The sequence below is a fragment of the Arthrobotrys flagrans genome (genome assembly GCF_004000055.1).
Source record: "Arthrobotrys flagrans strain CBS H-5679 chromosome Unknown unitig_15, whole genome shotgun sequence".
In the NCBI taxonomy this organism is placed as follows: domain Eukaryota; kingdom Fungi; phylum Ascomycota; class Orbiliomycetes; order Orbiliales; family Orbiliaceae; genus Arthrobotrys; species Arthrobotrys flagrans.
Genome location: NW_027137545.1, coordinates 3,449,178 through 3,471,718, shown reverse-complemented (window position 1 = coordinate 3,471,718; position 22,541 = coordinate 3,449,178). Strand labels below are relative to the sequence as shown.

The 22,541-nt window shown below is 47.2% G+C and overlaps 9 protein-coding genes across 9 annotated transcripts; 3 read left to right on the top strand and 6 right to left on the bottom strand.

Moving 5' to 3' along the window:
* Positions 1 to 241: 241 nt before the first annotated feature.
* DFL_000890 (uncharacterized protein) lies at positions 242 to 1,635 on the top strand (the record flags this gene model as incomplete). The annotated part of the gene is made up of 3 exons (XM_067638703.1): positions 242 to 1,095; positions 1,164 to 1,463; positions 1,521 to 1,635. The coding sequence occupies 3 exons, from the start codon at positions 242 to 244 to the stop codon at positions 1,633 to 1,635; spliced, it is 1,269 nt and encodes a 422-aa protein (XP_067495446.1).
* Positions 1,636 to 2,430: 795 nt separating this feature from the next.
* DFL_000889 (uncharacterized protein) lies at positions 2,431 to 3,647 on the top strand (the record flags this gene model as incomplete). The annotated part of the gene is made up of 3 exons (XM_067638689.1): positions 2,431 to 2,690; positions 2,756 to 3,191; positions 3,252 to 3,647. The coding sequence occupies 3 exons, from the start codon at positions 2,431 to 2,433 to the stop codon at positions 3,645 to 3,647; spliced, it is 1,092 nt and encodes a 363-aa protein (XP_067495445.1).
* Positions 3,648 to 4,612: 965 nt separating this feature from the next.
* Positions 4,613 to 5,829, bottom strand: DFL_000888 (uncharacterized protein; the record flags this gene model as incomplete). The annotated part of the gene is made up of 3 exons (XM_067638676.1): positions 4,613 to 4,748; positions 4,808 to 5,577; positions 5,653 to 5,829. The coding sequence occupies 3 exons, from the start codon at positions 5,827 to 5,829 to the stop codon at positions 4,613 to 4,615; spliced, it is 1,083 nt and encodes a 360-aa protein (XP_067495444.1).
* A 1,041-nt stretch (positions 5,830 to 6,870) lies between these two features.
* DFL_000887 (uncharacterized protein) lies at positions 6,871 to 8,364 on the bottom strand (the record flags this gene model as incomplete). Its single annotated transcript, XM_067638665.1, has 6 exons — positions 6,871 to 6,944; positions 7,002 to 7,499; positions 7,567 to 7,759; positions 7,829 to 7,875; positions 7,927 to 8,227; positions 8,311 to 8,364. 6 exons carry the CDS (start codon positions 8,362 to 8,364, stop codon positions 6,871 to 6,873), a joined length of 1,167 nt encoding a protein of 388 aa, XP_067495443.1.
* Positions 8,365 to 9,065: 701 nt separating this feature from the next.
* DFL_000886 (uncharacterized protein) lies at positions 9,066 to 10,671 on the bottom strand (the record flags this gene model as incomplete). Its single annotated transcript, XM_067638654.1, has 3 exons — positions 9,066 to 10,120; positions 10,175 to 10,427; positions 10,573 to 10,671. The coding sequence occupies 3 exons, from the start codon at positions 10,669 to 10,671 to the stop codon at positions 9,066 to 9,068; spliced, it is 1,407 nt and encodes a 468-aa protein (XP_067495442.1).
* A 2,269-nt stretch (positions 10,672 to 12,940) lies between these two features.
* On the bottom strand, positions 12,941 to 15,604 carry DFL_000885 (uncharacterized protein; the record flags this gene model as incomplete). The annotated part of the gene is made up of 5 exons (XM_067638642.1): positions 12,941 to 13,593; positions 13,663 to 14,987; positions 15,053 to 15,261; positions 15,351 to 15,410; positions 15,479 to 15,604. The coding sequence occupies 5 exons, from the start codon at positions 15,602 to 15,604 to the stop codon at positions 12,941 to 12,943; spliced, it is 2,373 nt and encodes a 790-aa protein (XP_067495441.1).
* A 932-nt stretch (positions 15,605 to 16,536) lies between these two features.
* On the bottom strand, positions 16,537 to 18,438 carry DFL_000884 (uncharacterized protein; the record flags this gene model as incomplete). Its single annotated transcript, XM_067638631.1, has 1 exon — positions 16,537 to 18,438. The coding sequence occupies one exon, from the start codon at positions 18,436 to 18,438 to the stop codon at positions 16,537 to 16,539; it is 1,902 nt and encodes a 633-aa protein (XP_067495440.1).
* Positions 18,439 to 19,108: 670 nt separating this feature from the next.
* DFL_000883 (uncharacterized protein) lies at positions 19,109 to 20,824 on the bottom strand (the record flags this gene model as incomplete). The annotated part of the gene is made up of 2 exons (XM_067638620.1): positions 19,109 to 20,136; positions 20,215 to 20,824. 2 exons carry the CDS (start codon positions 20,822 to 20,824, stop codon positions 19,109 to 19,111), a joined length of 1,638 nt encoding a protein of 545 aa, XP_067495439.1.
* A 755-nt stretch (positions 20,825 to 21,579) lies between these two features.
* On the top strand, positions 21,580 to 22,416 carry DFL_000882 (uncharacterized protein; the record flags this gene model as incomplete). The annotated part of the gene is made up of 4 exons (XM_067638608.1): positions 21,580 to 22,023; positions 22,081 to 22,119; positions 22,292 to 22,339; positions 22,408 to 22,416. The coding sequence occupies 4 exons, from the start codon at positions 21,580 to 21,582 to the stop codon at positions 22,414 to 22,416; spliced, it is 540 nt and encodes a 179-aa protein (XP_067495438.1).
* Positions 22,417 to 22,541: the final 125 nt, after the last annotated feature.

Below are 22,541 nucleotides of genomic sequence, written 5' to 3'. Positions count from 1 at the left end.
TCCTCTGTATACTTTTACGTACGATTGGATTATATCATGTTCACAACCACCGGTCCGTCTCTCCTCATGATCGCACGATAGATAACTTTACCAGGCGATATCAACCTAAATGCCTTCCCCGCGATAAAAAGTTCACACCGAAGCTGTAGGTTTCGCGCACAGCAAAACGCAAAATAAATAAAAAACGGAGCTTACGAGCTAGAGAGAGAAAAGGGGTGGTGGGAGCAGAAGAGGAAACAAGATGGACTTCCAATCCATACCGCCCTCACCGTTCACTCCCCGACTCCCACATCCACCTCTCCCACCGTCGACAACCACAAACACCCTCGGAATCCTAAGCTCCCACCTCTTCCCATCGTTAACCCTCCACACAACACTTTCACTAGCTGCATACTCGGCCGGAAGATTTACAAACCGCCTCGATGCGAAGGATTTGCTCTGGCCGTCTGCTTTCGTGGGCAATGTGTGGTACCATGGAGTCGTATGGCCTTATATGACCGGTCGAGGCCGTGGAGCGTGGGAGTTTATTAGAGAAATGGGGTATGGGAATAAATTGATCCTTACCGGGGTGACGGTATGGGGGTGTAGATTATTTTGGAAGGTGTTTTGGAGGATTAAAGGACGAGAAAGGGACGATGGACGGTACGAGAGGTACAGAGAGGTCGTTAGGAGGAAGAAAGGAAAGGGGGATTTGGAGAAGGCGGTGGTGATCGACGAAGGGGAGGTGGAGAGGGAGATGTGGAATAAAGCTTTTATTGGGATATTTTTACCGGAAGCTTTCGTGCAGAGTTTTGTGAGTTTGGGGTGGTGTGGGGTTGGGTATTCGAGGCCGGTTCTGGGGCATCACGGGCAGCATTATTTCGGGGGTAATGATTCGCCCGGTGGATTGGAGGTTTTGTTACATCACGGGGACGGTTTGCAGAGTGGTGGTTCGGGAGGGGGGTGGAGGAGGTGGGTTCACGGGATTGCGGTTGGGGTTTTTGCGGCGGGGCTGGCGTTGGGAATACTTGCGGATTCGCAGTTGGGGAAGGGGAAGAAGGCTGACAAGGGGAGCATTGTGAGGAAGGGGGTTTGGAGTATTGTGAGGCATCCGAAGTGAGTATTCTTTATGCCTTCGATATGCTCGTACGGTGGTACAAACAAGCATGCTAACGGAGGTATAGTTATCTGGGCGACTTTCTAGTCCACCTCTCATTCCCACTGATGGCATTAGCAGACGGAGTGTTCGATCCCATCATGTTCGTGGGACCCCTCGCGAACTATATATCCTTGAGGTTCATCGGCGGGGATAAAGAGAACGAGCGATACCAAATGGAGAAATACGAGAAGGAGAGTGTGAGGAAGTATGAAGAATACAAACAGTGGAAAAGGGAGAAGAATAGCTTTTGGCCGGGGATTGGGGAAGTTGGGAATCTGTGGACGTGGGCGGTTGTGGGGATCGGAGGGCTGGCTGCGGTGGGGGAGTATGCGGGGAGGACTCTTTTTTCTACAATATAATTAGCGGGGTTTTGGGTTATAAGACGGGTGGGTTATATAGAGATGGGAGAATGGAGTTTCGATGTTCCTATTGCTACAACTACTGCTTCTACTACAACGATATACCCATACGATATCAATAACAGCGAAGTACTTTAGATCAAGGATCAACTGATACAATATAAAAGTCGGAGAATTGACCGTTCGGGGAATTAATATAATCCCTTCGGTCTCGAGTGTCCGGAATGAACGCTCAACGGCTGATACTCCCTCCATATGACGAGACTAGACTTTGATACATAAAATTGTGCCAGACACCCTGTGACTTCTTTCGGTCTGTACCCGTTGCTCCGAATCAGACAAAAGCGTACTGCTTTCCAACATTGTCGATATTGATTTCTCTTTGTTCCTGTTGTATGTCCGTCTTCAGGTCGGTTGGCCTTTGTACGTTCCCAGCCACCGGATTAAAGCGGGCAGCCCCACACCGCTGCGCTGGCCAGCAGAGCCAACTCTTGTTATGGCGAGCGAGCCTGCCCCCATGCCATGCCCGTTTGCCCTGCATCCCGGTCCGAATTCTACCAAAATTGTTGTTCGTTCGTTCCAGAGTGTCCGTTTGAGTGATTTGGTTTGGCGCTTGTTATAAAAGGCACCGCCGCCCGGCAACCTGGCTTTTTTTGAGTTGCGCCTTGAAATTCCTTTGTTTGTTTTGTTTACATTTTTTTGGACTCTCCACCCCGTCGCTTCGCTCGTGTGTGGATACTGAATGGTCTCTTCCTTCCCCACGACAACAATCGATACCTCAAAGCTTCCCCGGTAACTAGGTACTTTTGCTCAACCCCAACCTCAACTCAACTCAACTCAAAGCCTCGAACCTCATCGCCTTTCGTCATCGCGCCTTCCTCAACCTTCTTTTCTCCACCATCCTGTCTGTCGCACGAAAACAAAAAAGACAAGATGTCGAACTACTTTGGTAAAATGAACAAGTCGCAGCTGGCCGACTACGCTCGTCCGCTCGGCATCAGTACAACTCTCAAAAAGCAAGATCTGGTCGAACAGATTGAAGCCGCAGCCGCCAGAGACCGTCCTTCTCTCGAGAACGATCCCTTGTTCCAAGATTACTTTGAAACTTTGAACGATAGCCCCAAGTCGCTCGTTCGAGCCGTTACTCCCAGATCGACGACTAGAAGGCGGAGTCGCTATTCCAAGGCTCCCGAGTATGCCTCTCCTCGCTCGCTTCTATACATAACACATATAGATAACCAGGGCTAATGTACCATAGAGATGAGGAAGACACTCGTGAACATTCTTCCGAGCCACCGAGCGACCTCGTAACCCCCGCAAAGAAACCGACAAAAGTCGGCACCAGAAGTACTCGCAAATCCACCGCTCTCCGCACCACCGACACCGCAGTGGTAGTCACCCCACCCGTTGTTGCGCCGGTAGTACACGAAGCTCCCGATGTCATCCCGGAACCAAACCATCCGCTATCCCCGAGCCAAGTCGCTCGTTCCGTCGCAGTCGAGAACTTCACCGTCGATAAGATTGGCGAAGGTATCGCTTCTTGGTTCGCCAATGCCGCCGAGACTACCGGATTTTGGGAACATGTTGATTATACTCGCGAAACTTTGTCGGACCCGAGGGCTATTCACTTCCTCATTGCCACCTACGAACTCGCTTGGTTGTGCCATGATTTGACCCCTTGGTCCATAGTTACCGTAAGCCGCTCTATCGTTAACCTTCGGCGCGAAAGTTACCCAGCTAACGAAAACAAATAGGTCCCGGTCCCAGCCACCAAGGTTCCATACGTGGACTATAACACCGGTCCAACCACCGTCAAAGTCCCGGATCTCTTCATCCTTCTCAGCTGGTCCGCTTTCTGGTCTCCCATCGTCTACTGGTTCACCCTCGGCATCTCATTCCCACTCCTGACCAGCTACTTTGTAAACGTCCGCAAGCGCTCCACCTATGACCCTCTCACATTCAGCATCTCAAAGGCCTTGATCGCATACCTTGTCTACACGAAGCAGATTGTCAGACCGGAATTGCCAAGATTGTTTGGAGCCGATACCCCTGCATTGATCAATGAGATTATTGGAGACGAGACGCCCTTGATCGGTGCGGCTATTGGAGGTTTGTTAACGCTCTGGGAGGCTATCCTTTCGAGTCGTTAGAGAATCGAGCAAAAAAGAGGAGAGTAAGAAAGATAACAGAAAAGAGTGACAAGCGACTTGGATTCTTTTGAATCCTTCGCTATCGAAAGATATTTCTTTTTTTTTTTTTTCCTTTTCCTTTTTTTTTATCATGAATACCAGCAGATCTGTTGGAGATGATGTATTTGACGTATAACGGATACCTATTGGTTGCTTCTTTTGGCATAAACTCCCCCGTTCGCATTCACAGAGCGTGTTCCTCCCCCTTCCCATCGAATGCTTCATTCATGTAGTATAGCCCTTTTTTTATTTTTATTTTTTCGGAGCGGGCTTTTTGAGGGAATCTGTTTTTTGTTTTACGTGCTGATTTACTATTCTTTTTTCCCGACCTACTTTGTAATAACCTCCTCCCCTTGCAACCTTTTTCCTCCTGGCGTTCGAAATGGGATTTTGTTTGATAAAAGGGTAGCCGGTATTTCCAACTTTTTTTTTACTTACTTTGCTTTCAAGTTTTTCTTTGATTGATTATTATGTAGTTGGGAAGTAGTTTCGGTCTAGTATTTCTAGGAGGTTCAATCGAAAGAGTTGAAAAACGTATCTTTGTCGTCGTCAGCAGCAGTTAATTACACATACGTGTACGGAAAAGCTCATGAACGCCCCTTCTGTACCAAAGGATATGATGACTTGAAAAGAAGAAAAGAGAATGCCGTGCCCTGAAAGAAGATTATAACATGAACAGAGGCGATGAAACAAAATGTATGATGACAACAGTGAACTCCAACGAGACCCCTCCATCAAACAGGTGGAGGGAGTGACGATTCGTCAAGTGGAGGCCAATGTTCTTCAATCTCCTCAATCTTAATTTCCACATCACGATCATTAAGATCATCATCATCAATCTTCCTAATCTTGATCTTGTAACGTCCGTCATCCCAGTTCCGACCTTTCTTACATTCGAAAAACAACCGTTCGCCGCTCGGGAGACACTATTGCCCGGGTGTATCTTTCGGCTCTTCTTTTAAGGGTTGATTGTTGTCGCTGCCTTCGGGCTTTTCCGAGGCTTCTCGGTCAAGTCTGTCGAGGGCACCTTCGACTTTCGGGTCGGCCGGGGGGAAGAAGGATCTGTATTGTAGATTAGTGGGAGGGTATGATTACGAGAGATGGGGGAAGGAGGAACCTACGGAACAATGTCTTCGTAGTATTCCAAGTCCTTGTCGAGGAAAACGCAGAAGATGACTTTCTCGACCTTACAGATGAAAGGGAGCTCTACTTCTTTCTCGGCTGGCTTGTCACCTTCTTCTCCGGCAGCCTCGTCTTCAGGCTTCTCATCTTTTTTCTCCAGAGCTTCTTTTTGCTCACCCTCGGTGACATTCTCTCCTTTGGCGTCCTCGGCTACTTTCTTGCCAGTTTCGACAGGGTTAGCATCCTTCCCTTCTTCTTCAACAACATCATCTTCCTCCCTCTTCCCAGTTATAACAATCTTCTCCTCCTCCTTACTTTCGACCGTCTCTTCAACCGTCCCATCCTCATCCGCCCCAAACAAGGATTCCTCGAGCTGAGCCTCCAAATACTCTCTGACGGTTTTACAAGCAACCACAGCAGCCCTATCCCCAGGATACCCATAAATCCCCGTACTGATACACGGAAAAGCCACGCTTTTGCACCCATTCCTCCTCGCGACGTCCAAACTCTTCACGTAACAGCTTTTTAACAATTCGGCCGGATCACGCCCTTCGTCTTTAATATCCCAATATATGGGACCAACCGTGTGGATTATGTGTTTGGCGGGGAGACGGTATCCCTTTGTTATCTTTGCTTGTCCGGTTTCACAACCGTCGAGGTCGACACATTCGTCGTAAAGGCCTGGACCTGCGGCACGGTGGATCGCGCCGTCGATACCGCCGCCGCCGAGCAGGGATTTGTTGGCTGCGTTGACGATGGCGTCGACGGCCTGGTTTTTATGGGAGGTTATGCGTTAGTCTTTCCGGCAATTTCGATAGATTGGTGTTTGGTAAAAGAAGCATACCATGCGAGTCATGTCCATCTGCACGAGGATGATCTGATCATTGAACGTTGCTGAAGGCGACGAGATTGCAGGTTGAGCTATTGAAGCATCGAGCTTTCCGGATGTGTACAGATTCGTGAGCGTTGACGCCTCAAGGTCTCCAAGAGACTTGATGGGGATACGGGAATAGAATGCCATTGCTGTTGTTGTGTTTTTCAGGGAGGCGGAGAAAGTTCGAGAGATGATTGCGAAACGGGAGATGATGGATGGCGGAATTTTGGATGGATTCTCGTTGATGAGGTTGGTGCAGGTTGAAGTTTTGTGTGCAGGTTGACCTGAGTTGGGATTGTTGGATTTTTGGTGGAGGGCGTCGCGAGAGGAGGGGCAGTTGCTACAGGAGCCGAGGGAGGGGCTTTAATTAGCAGGGATATTGATCTAGGGGAATTGGCATATGCAGCTATGATATCACCGGTTACTACTACGGGTAGCTACCTTAAGAAGGCACGCATTCAGCTATTTAGGATTCAGCAATTGTAATTGAGACCGTGAGACCCAGTTGGTAATCAGATGGACAAACGAGAATAGGAAGAGCATGAAGGTCTAAGAAGGAACAGAAATGCTAGAATGTCTGAGCGGCGCTGGATTTTATATCCTTTCTCGTAGCTTACTTAGTTTGGCTACTTGGTAGCCGCAGCTAATCGAAGTCAACGCGGGTAGCGGCCCCTGTAGCTATTCAAGTCCCCCAGCTTAGCTAGTCTGATCCTTCGCAAGCTTTATTCCAAGGCAACTGCATAGCGCTGACTGCCCGTGCTCCACTGCGCTCGCTCGCATTGTTTCGTCGATTTCTCAGCCTTCTTTCTTTTCTATCAATTACACCCGCAAACAGTTCATACTATGGTATAACTGCCGTGATACGTATGAGATAGGTAATTGTATTTACAGTTTTGCATAGCCAAAAAAAAATGCAATGCAATCGTCTATGTACAAGAATATGGTATGTTATGATCTGATCTGATCTGATACGGATACATAAATATGTTGTATCTGCGGGAGAAACAGGTGAAGTGATGTCTTCTATAGAGGTGTCTATCTTTTTAGTACTCCAAACTACCCCCCCCTTTTTTTTTTCTCTCTCTTTTCGTTTCTTTACTTTATTAATATCATACAATTCCTTCTTCCGCTTCATTTTTTAAATGGTCGTTTATGCATGTCTTGGATAGGTACTTTGAAAGGAAACCATTACATTTCCAGCTCCATGGCTACCCCGGGATTGAACGTCTTCAGTAGAGTCTGGTACATTACCAGCATGGTTCCTATCACACCACCATTAGTGTCTTCTTTCCCCGTAGGGTACGAATATGAATACTCACCCGACTGAATACTCGTCCACACACCCCTAGGCAACACCCCTCTAAACAAACCCACCACCCCCTCATGTCTAAATATCAACCGTAACCCCGTCAAAATACTATCCGTCTCCAAAACCATCGCTCCATTCTTAATCGGCGGCGTAGTACTCGGCCCACCCGTCGAAATACTCCTCAGATGACTCTGCATCGACCCAACGCCCTTCGCCAACGTCGACTGAGGCGGTATTGCCGATGAATAAGTATGTAAATGTTTTATTGCCGTCATTTGCCGTGGGATGTTTATTGTGTGCGTTTGTATACGTGGTTTTGTGCCAGCGGAGGGGAGAGGTTCTTGGGGTAGGTCGGTACGGACTTGGGTTTGGATACGGGTTTTGACGACATCGAGTGGGGTGGTTATGGTGCCGGCTAGGCCACCTGCTGCGCCGCCTGTGAGGATTTCGAGGCCTAGTCCTATATCCTCACCGGCGCAGGAGGCTTTGGCCCATTTTTGGAATTGCTCTAAAATGATGTAACGGATTAAATTCATGGGATATTGAGAATTCGGGTGGGAAGGGTGGGAGTTTACCCCAAAAAGCGAACTGTAAAGCAGAAAACGGCAGATCTCGCATCAGTGTTGCTTTATAACCGTAGAACATTGCATTCCACCCTTCGGTTCTAACGATCGTTCGGGCCGCATCGAAGGTGTTTCGATAGTTGTATCCGCTCTGGAAAAATGGATTGTTGTAGCGTCCCTGTAGCTGTAATCGAGTCTTGAGGACCTATATCCAAAACCCCCGCTTGTTAACAATCCACCCTTGACAATTTAAAATCCGATAGGACAGAAATACCTCCGAAGGCACGTATACCACCGAAGCGAACAAATCTCCCAAGAACCCTATCCAACCGTCAGCACCTCCCCCTTCAACCCCTAGTCAATATCACATACCAGCCGACAAATAAACCACACCCTCAGGACACCACCTCCAATGCTGCAACATATTCCGTTTACTCCATTCATAAGTCGCAAAGAAGATCATAGTTCCCGGTAAACTCCCCAGAAAAGCCGGTGTAACCCCTCCATAAAGACCTCTTCTGAACCCTTCTTCTCGAAAGATCGTGGTATAGGCTCGTCTTAGGGTTTCGTATTTTATCGCGTTGGGGGCGCCTTGTTGACGGGTTTTGACGGTATCAAGCGAGTGCATCAGCATGTCGCCCGTGCAGCCGCCGAAGCCGCCGGCGAGCGTACACTATTTTAGAAGAAAAAAACCCATTGTTTAGTATTTGCTGAAGATAGGAGGACCTTGAGATCGATATGGAGAGGGTGGGGTACTTGGTAAAGCGGCGGCCGAACGGTATCATTGTTACCGCCTCCGGAACCCCCCATGGACAGCTATGCGAACAATGGGGATAAAAGAAGTTCCGAGATTTTGTTAAAGGAAAAGAAGAGATTGAGTGTTATATCGAATAACGGTACTTCATGCTTCAATCATTATCCAGGATATTCTTTCTTTATATTCGGAATGGGTTCGAGCTTTTCTCAAGCTGTCGCGATGTCGGAGTCCTGTTTTCGAAATTCTGCCCCGCCAAGTTCCGCCTTACTGATTTGTTGAGGGGGAGGGAGATATGGACAATGACGTAGAGATGAGGGGCAGACGGAGGGGCAGGAACCGGCCACTTCTATGTGAAGTTGAAGGAAAGAAAAGTCCAATGGGAATGTTGATATCGGACGAAAAAGAACACACGCACACAAGGTGGGATCTGACTTTGTGAAGCAAGAGGAGAAGAAAATTATTCGGTGTCATCGCCAAAGCCGGGATGTTTCCATTTCGGGCCTTAGCTCGTCCGACAAGGCCCAAAGTAGATATCTCCGACTCGGAGATAACAAAATACAACATTGTCAACGCATTTTGTTCATAAGTAGTTTCATTCTGATATTGATTGAAAATATATGGTATGATGTGACAACAATATAACGCCAGGGTATAAACGCCCGCTATTAGACAGGATTATAAAGATATGAAGAAATCAAAACGTTCAAAAAGCCAATCAGACAAGCAAGTAATCCAAAAGCCCCAAAATAATTAGTCAAGCCACAGCGACAACTGGTACATCGCTGACCCCAAATGCGAAACTGGTGCTCAACCTTCCGGCCTTCTCCCCCAAATCCAGGCTTTTTTTCCCCGGTAGGCCCAAAGCCCCTAATTCTGCCGATAAATCCTCTACCTCAATCCTCCTCCTGGCTCTTACCCCTCTTCCGTAATTATACTCCACGAGCTGTTTCAACAGCCCCACAAGTTGTGCAACCATCGGGTATCCCTGTACATACACCCCTTCCGGCGGCACAATACTCCTTTCGGTTCCATATTCCTCAGGAATGTACAAATCCTCCACCGCATCCGCAAATGTTTTCAAATCCTTATCCCCAAACTTCCCATTCTTATCCAACTTTCTCCTATCCAAGGTCACCAAAGCCGCCAAAACAGGTAACGCAAAATCCTTCCCGAATTCATCCGCAATCTTTCTTAAAGTTTTTACCTGCTTTGCTGAAAACTCTTTAGCGGTGAATAAGGATTCCCAATCTCTCTGAGGGATTGGCCCCCACCAATACCTCGCCGAATGCGGTAGCACGCAGGGTATCTCGTTGTACAATCCCATATCGACAAGTTGTTGAACGGTAACAGCTTTAAACCCCGGCCCTTCCACCGGTCCGTGAACAAGATACTCATGATCATACGAACTATCACATAACCCTGCCCTCATCATATCCGGACAATGGTAAACTTTCGTATTTTTTGGAAGGTTATATCGGTCCAAAACACAGATCAACCCTCCTTGGGAAGCTCTACTATACCCATACTGCAGGACCAATGCAAATGTGGCCGCCCATGACGAGAATTGTGAGTATGTGGGGTCTGTACGGACTGGTCGGTGACCGGAAAGGTGACCGATGGCCATGCGTCGGGTTACTTGAAAGGGGATGTCGTGGATGGATTTGTTACCGCCGTTGGGGAGTCGTACGCCGTTGGGGTCGACGAAAGCGTGTGGGAAGATGCCATTCGTGGTGTTTAGACCTTTTAGACCGCCGCCAGACGCTGGGGAACAAGCGCGGAAGAGGTATCTCGGTATGTTTTTCGTGGTTTCTAAGAGCGGTATTAGTAAGAGAGCAGAACTTACATCGGTTGGTGATAACCTACCTTCGAGCTGTTTCAACTTGGACAGCTCCGCCGAATTGTGCTTACTATCACCGGAAGAAGAACCGCTCGCCGCCAATGTCGCAGGTGTAGATGCAAGTGTAACGGTTGCCGGGGTAGTGGTTACTACCGTCGCCGCCGGCGTCGGTGTGTCTAGCGTAGGTGTATATTTCGTTCCATAAGGTCTCACCCTTAATACTCGAAAACTAGTCGGCGCAATCGGGTCTACGGCTTTTCGCTTTTTTTTTGGTAGAACCTATACCACAGTCAGCATTCGTTTGCCAATGCGTATCTAGAAGCTCCAATGCTGCTCTCGTGACCCCAACTTTGGATCCTTTCGTAGTCTCAACCTCTCTCCCAAATCTTATATATATATAGGAAAAAGCAAAATAACCACTTACCATATCTTTTATCTTCTGCCCAAAGCTCTTTTTAGGAGTATACGTAACAGCCCCAGCACCGATATTTCCAGAATTACGACTATTCCCAAAAAAAACCATTTTGGTTGCTTCGTGGGAAGGATGATCCCGCTTATATATCTTATCAAATACTACGCTCGAATCACCCTGTCACCACGAGAGGTAACCGAAATAGAACTTCGATATGGGGTTCGTTTTTTTTCTGGTGCGGATAAGCTGGCACGTGTTAACGTGCGTCGTCGGCGCGGGTGGAAGGTGTGAATCCTGCTACTAATATAGCGTTTTTTTGGTGCGTATGAATTATTATAAGGCCCCCCTAGATGGGGGGTAGGTTAAAAAAACCGGGGTCCGACGAGGAAAAAAACAAAGTATTGAAAGGATATGAGTCGACGGTGTACGTCCCTTTGAGCTACCCCGTGTGGTGCGTAGGTACCCTATCGATTCGACGTATGCGTAGCCTATGTAACGTTATCCTTCTCTTTAAATTCGCGGGCGTGCAGTCGATACAAGTAAGTCTTGAACAAGAATGTGTGAATTTTCCAGGTTCGTTACTTGGGCTTCAAAACTTTACAATAGAGACCAAACTCCAACTATTTAAACGATAGAAAAGGATATAGAATATCAAAAAATCCTACTTTCAAGAAAGGGTGGGACGTCCAAGAAGCTATATTATATCCTCTGTCCTCATTCCAAAACAAGGTGGAAAGACTAGGTAAACAACGTTGACAAAAAAGTATACCCTGTAATGTATAGCCCGTGAATAGAAATCCCCCAAACTCACAAAGTTGCAGCCTCCAGCTATTCTACTGATTGCGTGGCTTTGACATCCCCCCCTCTTCCCCGAAGGTACTCCGTATAAAGTACATCCCATTGTGACAAAATTACAATTAATATGCCCAACTGAAAGCCGTGGAGGATCCTTGTCTATTCGAATCCGGTCTCTCCCCAAACGAAGTGAGGGCACTTCCTTGCTTTGCTTGCTCTGTATTCTAGTATGACCACAAAGAAAGAACGTTCAAACCAGTCATCGAGGGATGGACAACAGAGCATCCGAGTCTTGCATGGTATCATATGGGATGTGCCGTGTCGACTCTGCACCGCTGCGTCTTTTAGGATCCGTTCCCCATGTTCCAACCCGCCCAAAACACACCGAAGTTCTGGGAACTTGCAGAAAACAAACCGAATTCTGACTAACATTTCTGATCCCGCCCGATGGCTACCTTTTCTTTTTTTTTTCTTTTCTTCTTTTTTTCAATCGATCGCAACAATTCGTTAGTCTCCCCATCAGGCTCCATTCGATTGCTGTTCCAGACTTTAAGGCTCACACTGTCCAAAAATGCAAGCCCGATAACGTTTGAGTGGTTCGGCTGTTGGGCTGGTCGCGAGTGCTACACAAACCGTCAATTTCATGGCTGTCAGGAAAAACCTCCATTAATATAAAGTGTTATATCGTTGAACGCCGGGGCTAAAGAACTATTCCGTAAAGCCTCGTTGTGCAAAGAGACGGGGCGGGCATTGCAAGTCTAAATCGGGCCTCGAATGATTCAAAAAGCTAGTGAGTTAGGCTCGACATCGCTGCCTTCGGTTCTCCAAGGGAAGAGAGGCTGAGAACCAAGGGATGTGTTGGACTGTCGTTGGTGGGGATTTGTCAAGCCAGGAAAGGGAGCGTAGCGGACGGGTAGATTCGGCGTGCATATTCTGGGTGGCCTTGTCGAGGTCTTGAGCCTCAAACGGCACTGTGCTACTACGGTTTTATTTCGAGTGCACACCCATGGCTAGCGAGATCTCGAATCAAAGTACTTTTGCATATTGGGATTCATCGGTCATCGTATAGAATTAATACATAAAATATACCAGGGAAAGGCGTAGCATCTAATACACATTTCCAGAATTATAAACGTTAAAAAATGGCATCCTTCATTCCACAAAAGATATCGATTGTATGTATCCGTGGATTTCAAACTCGCATATATATTCCCCACGGCCCAGCAAGGGCTTGGAAATTTCCGAGGAACCCAGCAAAGAATAATAATAGGATACAACGACATAGAAAAAGAAGCACGCAGGCCCACATTAAAACTCCCAGAAATAGAAATATAAAGCTTGGTATCGATCCTCTTTTTTTTTACCGGTAGAAACATCAACAACCTTAAGATGCAAAGGAAAAACGAAGAATCCGGAAGAGAGGGGATAAAATAGAAAGAGGCCCCATGCAACCACAGAAAATAGGCAGAGGGAGGAACCAACAAGAAAGCAAAAATGCTGCAGGAAGGAAGAGGGAAGGAACGCCGTCTGCATCTAAGCGACACCTAATCTTCTCCTCTTATTCGGTTGTAGCAAAAACGGTGAACTAGACCGAGGTCTGCGTCTCCTGCACCTTTCTTAGAAACGATGTTAGTCGAGCCGTGTCCACATCCACCGGCTCACTTTCGACGGACTGCAACAGCCCTCCGAGAACATCATTAATCATGTTCTCCTCGACGCCAGCACATAACGCCACAACCTTCTTGATGTTAGCCTCGAGTTCTAATGATCGGCCTCGAAGTGTCTGCGCTAGCTCATCTAAAATCTTCTCGTTGAGCTCATAGCCCACAGTTCGGGCCTTTAGTATTGATGCTGGCGGTAGCGTCTTTAGATATTGTGACTGTGTAGCCGTCAGATTCTTGAAATCGCCGTTCACCATCTCCGGACTGAGTTTGTAGGGCTCGTTAGGATCAGATGCCGATAAATCGTTCTCCGTAGCCTGTCCATTTGCCAGCTTGTCGTGAAGCTCCAAGAACTTTCTTTTTTCTTCCTGAGCCGCTCGGTTGAGGTTTAGACTCTTTTGCCCCAGTTCCGCTTTCTCGTTGATTCGCTGCCGGAGCATCTCCAATTTTCGTCGGTCCTCGCTCAGTTTCAGCGTTACTTCACGAAGTTGTGTGTGAGTTGCGTCGATTTCAGTTTGTTTCTCCTTGATTTCGGCTTGGAAGTCACCATCTAGCCCACTTATCATGCTAGTCATCGCTGCATTCATATTCACATATTAGTCATAAAATCTTGAGAGCGATCATCACGAATCGTAGAAAAACTTACAAGTAACAATATCCTCACTCTTCTGCAGTACGTTCTGCGGAACAACCCATGTTTGGTCTCTCGGACGTGCGATCTGTACCGGGTCACCACCAACTCCAAAATCCAGAGGACACAATCCCGCACGATTTGGGATGGCGGGATCAGCGCCGACTTCCAGCAGCTGCGATACAATACTCTTATTGCCTATGCGCGCAGCAATATTCAATGCCGTGTCGCCGCTCTTATCTTGTGCATTGACAATCTCCGACATGAATCTTCCCAAGTTGATACCCTTGCTGTTCGGGTTACTCGAATTTGCGGCGCCGTATTTCACAACGAACTCAAGAAGGCTTTCCAAATAATACCTGCTAGCCTGACTCCGCCCTTTAATCCCTGACATCAGAGCAATGTGGTGCAGTACCGTTCGTCCGGAGTCATCGACTACTGATATGCCTGGATGCAAAAGATCGAGAAGGGCAGGGAATGTCGAGTTTTCCAAATTGTTTGTAACAAGGCAGCCCCGTATTAAAGGTGATTCGCCGGCGAAGTTCACTCTTAAAACAGAGGCACCCTTCGATACGAGGGTCTTGATCAAAGGAATGTTCGCCAACGCAGCGGCCCAGTGCATTGCCGTGTGACCCATCTTGTCTATGGGTAGCTCAATTTCCTCCGTTGTAAGTTGTTGAAGATCCGGATGGTCCTCATAGCTAGCCGGGCCTGCCGAAGGCGGAGAGATGAACAAGCTCGTTAAGATCTCTGTCGCTTTCTCAGTCGAAGGAGTCGGTTCTCGTACGATTGGGAGGAGTGCCCGCGGTGTCGACTCAACATCAGCAAATGTAGCTCCAAACTGTTGCTGCTCTGAATCTGGGGTCGGTCGAAATCTCTTCCTTGGAGGTTCACCGAGGTCTGCTGCCGAGTTTCCGTAGTTGTTGGGGCCAAAGGATCCACCGTATGTAGATGTTTGGTCGGGTATTGTCGGTGCAAAGCTAGCCTCCACGGGGTAGGTGTTATTCTGTGTCGATTCCTGGGACTGGGGCATGCTGAACGAATTCTGAGGGGTGAGCTTCGGGGTCGCCCTTGGATTTGTATCGTACTGAGCAGCTTTGCTAATGGCGGCAAGGGCGGTCGAGGCGGTTTCGGAAATGTTGGAGAAATAGTTTCCTTGCGAATTGCTTGCCGCCTGTGAACTAGAATTATACATTCGCTTCCTTTTCGCTGCCATCGCTTGTTCCTTGGTGGGTGTAGCATCTACGCCGTCTCTGTGGGGGTTATACTCTAGTAACGGACGCAAGACATCTTCGACACCGTATCGTCGACAGAACTCCTTCCCCCGCTCGAAGTTGATCCTAAATTTTGAAAAAACGATTAGATACCGGCGGAAATCTGCTGTGCAAAAACCGAGCTTGCCTACCAAGTACCCTGGTATTTTCCATACCCTCCCTGCACTTTCTCATGAACACCAGTGAGAATCTCCTTCTCCAGAACCTTTGTCCTCTTCCCCTTCTCCACACCAGCCACCTTCAGGATCTGTGTAGCGTTCAACCAATCGTCATCCCGCCGTCGCATCACCGCCACGTTGTTTACTGTCATTTCATAGACGGAGACTCCCGAATACACCGCCTGATTCGCAACAAACTGTATCAGCCACCGAAATTCCACAAAAAACAAAACTCTCAGCTTCATATATGGGCAAAGGAAGGGCAATGTACCGAATATATAAGTGGAGCTGAATGTTGGCTCTCGGAAAAACTAGCCGTCGGTGGAGGAGTCTAACATATTCGCACGAAATATTAGCAAACCCGATTGCTTCTGTATAAAGATTGATAGCCGAACTCACACCAACAGGTGTCGAATTGACAGAGGCAGAGCTCACACCGGCATTGAAAGAACCTCCAGGGCCAGCATGGCTGAGGGATGAAGCGCTCCTGTGCAATGCAGCAGGAGGCCTAGCAGTTGTTGCCATCAAGAATGCGACCTGTAAGGCAGACGAGAGGAGACGGTCGAAAAAAGTACAGCGAAAGGGGTAGTGAAGGTAGCAAGTGTAGGTCGAGCGCCGGTGGGGGGATACTAGGCGATCGTTCAAGGCCTGGATGGTTCCGAGTCGCCGAATTCTATCCAATCACGGGGCAACTGGCAATGTTTGGAGGAAAGCAAAGGGTGACGTTCAGATGGCTGGAAAAAGAGTCTCGAGATCCCTGACGAGTTGCGACCAAGACAAAAACAACCGACTACAAGATACTAGGACTATATAGGACTGTTACTGGGACCGGGAAAGGATAAAGATGGCGATGAGGACGGAGTAAAAGATGGCGATGAAGATGACAGGAAGCACTTTTCGAGGGAACGAATTGATATGATGGCTGTGCGATTGAAAAAGTTGTTGTTGCTGTGGGAAGAAGATTGATTGGGAATGAAACGGGGTTTTTGTTTGTCTCGACCAGACCAGACAGGACACCCGATGGCGACAAAGCTAAGATCAAAACAACAGTCCGATCGACTGCACACAAAGATATCAGGATATGGGATAACGTGCAGAATAATAAGAAGAAGATTCGAAATGGTGCGAGGCAAGATGGGGGGAGATGAGGGGAGGGGAGGATGCAATATGGCGTATCCTGCACATGTCGGTGCATAAGACTGTCCAACCTTACGCGTGAACTCGTTCTCATTGGCTGGTTTTCGCGGAGACCCACTTTATTACTTCCCAGTTGAGAACATTCGAGCGTTTTATAACAATCCGAATTGGAATTGATTCTGGGTATCGACATCGATCTATAGAGAAGTATGTATCATACGGTTGTGCTTTTGATATTGTACAGTATATAGCAAAAAAGGTCCAAGAAGGAAAAGGAATACTCCAAATCGCCAATATAATTAATCGCAATTAGTTTGAATTCAATCGTCGTCTTCCTCTTCCTCATCTTCGTCGTTCTCATCCCGTTTGCTCTTCTTGACCTGTCGTATCATTTCCTGCAGCTCGTCTGCGTCTTTCTTCTCTTCCTCGGTCATCTTGCTATATTTTTCGGCATCCTTTCTCTTTCTCTTTCGTTCTCTCTGGTCCTCCCTTTGTTCCTTGCTTTCTTGTTTCCCACTCCATGCCGAGTTCTTCTTCCTGTTCTCCAGCCTCTGTTCCTTCTCTTTTTGCATCTTCTCTTGGAATTCTTCTGTCTGTCGGTATTGTATACCCTCCTGTCTTTGTTTCTCTCTTGCTTTGTCCTTGAACTTGATCCCATCGACATCGACATCCTCTTTCAGTCCCAAGTCGATATCTGTAACCCCCTTCAGTTCCGGCATCTTTGGCATCTTGAGTAAAGCCCACCCCCTCCCGGATTCACTCCAATCCACATCTTCAATCCGAAATATCGAATTGGTAACATGGGCTTTGTAACTCCTAACCCAGCTCACAAACCCTTGCATCCCCTTCTCATAAACTGCCCTGTCTCCTCTCACTACCTTCCTCAGCTTCTCAAGCCCTTCCTTCACCTCCTTCTCTTCAGGAGCTCGGATCTCACTGTCAGGAATCAGCCTCATCGGTGTTTTCCTAACCTTCATGAACCCCGCATAATCCTCCTCTCTCCCCTTTGTCAGTAACAAAACTGCCCTCCCTCTCCTCCCTGCCCTCCCAGACCGTCCGCACCGATGCATAAACTGCTTCGGATCCTGCGGTGCATCCAACTGAATCACCAAATCCACCTCAGGCACATCCAACCCTCTCGCTGCCACATCCGTAGTAAGCAACATCGTAACCCCCGTCGAATTCACAAACTCCTCAAAGTTCTTCCCCCGATTAACCGAAGACTGTCGTCCGTGTAACGCAATGACTTTGAAATACGCCGGAAGTATAACCGGTAGTAGATGTGCAAAGTAATCCACCGCATGGCATGTCGAAAAGTAAACGATGGTCTTTTGTGGTGGTAATGGTAATGACCCGATGATCCGTGGTATCCAAAATAACTTTTCGGAAGCTTGAACCGGTATATATCCGATGTCCAAACTGACCGGTGTCCTTTTCTCTTCATCTTTATGATCCCGAACCTTCACATTGATCCTTACACCATTCCGCACACCAACCCATCCCATAACACCCTCCACGGCATCCGTAACACTCGCACTGAACAACCCGGTCCTCCTCTGCTTTGGCAACCGCGCAAGAATCTTCATCAGCGTCTCTTTGAACCCCAAATCCAGCAACCTATCCGCCTCATCGAGTACTAACACATCAAAACTGGAAGTTCTGACATAATCCGACTGAAGTAAATCATTAAGCCGTCCCGGCGTCGCAATAACCAGATTCGTAGAACTCGACAAGAAAAGCTTAAGATCCTTCTGTGGTGTAGCATTCGATCCTCCAACTAGTAATTGCGGTCGTATCGGGCATGGCACAGCACTCGAATCCCCATCCCCATCACCGCCCTCAGTAACCGGCCAGAATTTTAGTAGTCCCTCACAAACACCATAGATCTGTGTCGCCAATTCCCTCGTCGGTGAAATAACAATCCCCTCCAGAAACCCCTTCCCGCGTGTTTCTTTACTCCGTATGAGTCGTTCAACAACAGGTATTAAGAACGCCAGCGTCTTCCCGCTACCGGTGACAGCTTCGACAACGACATCTTTGTTACCGAGGAACAGTGGGATTGTAGATGCTTGTACTGGTGTCATTTTTGTGAACCCCATTGTGGCGACGGCATCGAGGAGCCATGGGGAAAGGGTTGTAAGGGAGGTCCATAGTTGTTTTTCGACGGATGAGGTGGTGGAGGACGGTTTCGATTTCGATTTCGATTTCGATTTTGACGGCATTATTGTAAAGGGTGGCGGGTTATGTGGGCGACAGCGAGAGTCTGTCGCATAAGTTTTTGGATGGTCTAAAAATGTCGACAAGGTTTGAAATGCGACAGAAGAAATAGTCTTGGCAATATGTGTTGGAAATTTAGCTCGTCAACGCAAAAATACAGTCTCGTAATTGAGTAATCTTGAAGGCATACATTGAATGCAAATCTAGTAGCCTGCTTCGCACTTTTCGCTTGCTCGGTCGACTTCCTTGTCCCTCCTATAGACTCGGTAGCAGCAAAAGTAGGATAGATGCTCTTGAATGGAGCTTCAAAGTCCATTAGTCTGTTCTTAAGCATGACGCAAATCCATTGCAGTTAAACCGCCATTGAGTACGTAGTATACAGACAATTTCAATTTAAACATGAAATCATATAACATTAATGCATTAAATCGTTTACTATACATCAAAAAAGGTCATTCGTTCAAAAGAATAATATCAAATTAAACTCAACGCCACCAAAGCTACACCGACGCAAATAATACAAACCCAAAAATCTATCGAAGACCAGCCCGAATATGCACTCTCATCCTGATTAAACCTATAATTCCGCAAAAAATATAATCTCAACACCTTTTTCTATATTCGTACCTGGGGAGTCGCACTGAGAGTAAGGGAAGTTTGTCGCACTGGCATATCTTACACCATACTAGCTTTCGCCCTTTCCTGTTTCTTTAGCTCTTTCGCCTGTTTTCTCTGTTCCCTCCATATCCTCCTCAATTCCGGATTCTGATAGTCCCTTATTTGAGTAGGGATATATATAAATGTCCACAGAAGTGCCGATATGGTACGATTTCTAACAAAATGCCAGCATGCGCGCAAAAACCCATGATGTTCATTCGTCCAAGCGGTAAAATGCGACGAGAGTTTCGCGAGCACTATAGCAGAGATGATGGTAAAGGCAGTGCAGCAGAGAGCTACAATGAAGAACCACCTCAAATGGGGGACGTTATCCTGCCACTCATGTATGTTCATTCCAAATACTGAAGTTGCGAAGGTCAGAGGGATGAAAATGAAAGCGAGACGAGTGAGCTGGTTAACACTCTCGGCCTGTGCCACAGATCTTCTCGCTTCATAGATCGATTCTTGGGCAGATACTAGCGCAGAGGTCTCCTTGAGCAACTCTCGTAGTTCTGTAACCTCTTCTCGAACCCTCTGCGCATCTACCATAGCGATCGAAAGAGCAGCATCGGCGATTTCCATGTGGGGCTTGGTACGATCAAGCCATGGGGAGGAAAGGTGGTCCCGTAGGGAGCGATGAGTTTTTGTAAAGCCGGCGTTGATCTTCTGGAATGCCTTGAAGGGATTCATGCCTGAATGGCCCCAGTGATTTTCTGGGATCTTGTTTACCAAAAAGGACTTGTCCTGGCTTGCCTCTCCAAGTCCGAAGAAGTTGATGTGGTTTCGTATTTGCCAGACATCCTGGGAAGTTTCCAAGCAGTATCCTCTGACGAGCGGTAGGATGGTTAGGATCGGCTGTGATATGCATGCCTCGAGCTCTATGCTTGATTGCCGTGATAATCGGAGAAAGCAAGTCTCAGCTTCGTTTTGAGGATGTTGCCAATTCTCATATGATTCCGAGGGTAGGTAAATGGTGGGGTTCATGATATCACGGTTGACGATGTTGGTTGAATAGTAATCCGAATCTTTGCATACGAAGATGAGAGCTAGAGATAGTTCTCAAATATTAGCAAGCTCCTTTGAGAATTTTTTAATAATAATGCCAGTAATTTTTGCAATGTTACCTGTTTTGAAGGTCTGCGTAGGATTAGAAACCAACATGACGGTCATTTTCTTCGGGCGTGTATAAACCGCTCGCTCAAATTGAATCGGCGAAAAGTGCGCCTCGGACGGCAGGTATTCGGGACATGTATCTCGAATAGAGAGTTCATTGATATTGAGGTTCATGAAAGACTGTCGAAGTTGATGTTCTTGAATAAATCTTGGATTAAGGTCGTAGAACGAAGCGATACCCTCAAATATCGCTGCGTCCACTCTTCTACGTATGTGGAAACAAAACAACATCCGTAGTCTTGTGCCAGCGGGAACAGATGTCAGAAACTCGCCAACGCTCTCTTTGTCTTTCATTGGTCCTTGTCCGCGGACCGTGAAGTTCCGTGATTCTTCTGTGAACTCTCCAATATCCACGGAATACAACGAAGTGAGGTTTGTGTCGTGACCGGATCCGATGTGCCATTTTATGGGATCTACATCCGTGAAAACTTTCACGGCTTTATATAGGTATGTGAGGTAGGACTTATGTTGCTTAGAGTAGCTCGGTGGGGGCCCCGAAGGAGAGAAGGTATCGCGGGACAACATTGGGAATTTGGCGGGTTCGTTTTGGTTGTCTGCCATTTTGAAAATAAAACCCAAACTGATGTCGGGGAAATATCAAATATAGAAAGTTATATAGTAAAATTAATTGAAAATAAAAAAGAACTAAAATCCTATCGTGATATCGTAGGTATGCGACCCGCGCAAGGCTAATAGGTTTTCGATAGAGGATTCTAGGATCCGATCTTCTAATATCAATGAAGCGCAAATGATATGTAGAGAAAGTCTTAAGAGAGGTGGGATAAAATGAAACAAAAGCTGAACTGGCAAAGCAGATGCGAGCACAGCCTAGAATATATACAGCCCTCGGTCCGCCCGAAGTATGAGGTTGGGAATGCCGTTGGGTCACGACTCCCCCTATAGCGCAGGCGCCTAATTTTAGCTAAGCGCTGTGCCCTTGCAAGCGAGCTGCATGTGCAATCACAGCGAGAGCAATACTTATGCACTTAGTAAGCTGTGGCACAGAAATTCACTAAAATACATGAACTAACTAGAGTTTGTACAGCTGGACTGGCAATCCTTCATGTATGTCGATATAGTGGTACATCGACATAGTGGTTCTCGAGCCCCTTTTTTTTTGGCTTCCGGCTTGGGGCTCTTCTGTCGGCCAGCCACAGTCAGCAACCCCTGCATTGTCCCACAAATGCGTTGGTGTTTCAAAATACCACACCAGTAGACTTTCTTGTGTTACCTTTGATCAGACCGACTTCAGCCACACCCAAGTTCCTGCGCCGACCCTCTATCCTATCCGCCAAAACCTACTAAGATTTAATGGCATGGCGGCACCTTCGCCATCCCCGTCGAGATGGGCCACCATACTCCGCCAAGGTGTTCGGCTCCCTCTAGCTGTTAAGGTCTCCATAGGCGTTTTATCATGGCTTCCTGTCGCTATATTCTTCTTTGACAACGTCTACCACGTCTCATGGGTCTCCGGTCGTAGCATGTATCCAACCTTCCTTCCAGATTCGAACGCGGGTATGCGGGATCTGATCCTTTTGAAAAAATGGAATGCAAAGAAGGATTTGAAGCGCGGAGAGATTGTGGTTTATAGGTCACCTGTCGATCCTGAGATTACGGCTATAAAAAGGATTGTGGGGCTACAGGGGGATGTAGTGTTCACGAAGAAGCCGTTTCCATTGGATGAGGTTGTGGTTCCTAGGAATCATGTCTGGGTTGAAGGGGATGATGTCCATAGTCATGATAGTAACCATTTTGGTGCTGTATGTGCGATTCTTCGAAGTTTTAGATTCCTTTGCTAACACAGGAGGCTCCCACAGATAAGCGCACACTTGATCCAAGCTAAAGTCACTCATATTGTATGGCCATTCTCTAGGCTAGGTGCTGTAGAGAAGGAATTGCCATCTTCGACACGGAGAAGAGTGATTCCGGCAGAAACGCGGATGTTCCCCGTCGTGATAGGATGATACCAACAATAATATATGGGAAAGGCTGTGGCATAATTATAAGTGAATTTTTAAATCTATTCAGCGAGTGGTATCGAGTATGGAACAATTTCATAGCCATGATAAGGGTGCTGTACGTTACAAAACAAGGCTCTAAACATTAGGGTGGTAACAAATTAGCTAATAGCTCATCGATTGTAGATAGAATAATCGCTCAATTGACAATGCTCAGGGAAAACGAGACCAAAACCCATGCTTCGCACGCCGTCTATATGAATACACAGAAACTCCGGAATTAATAATTTTTATGATAAAAAGGGTGAATGTATAACCCC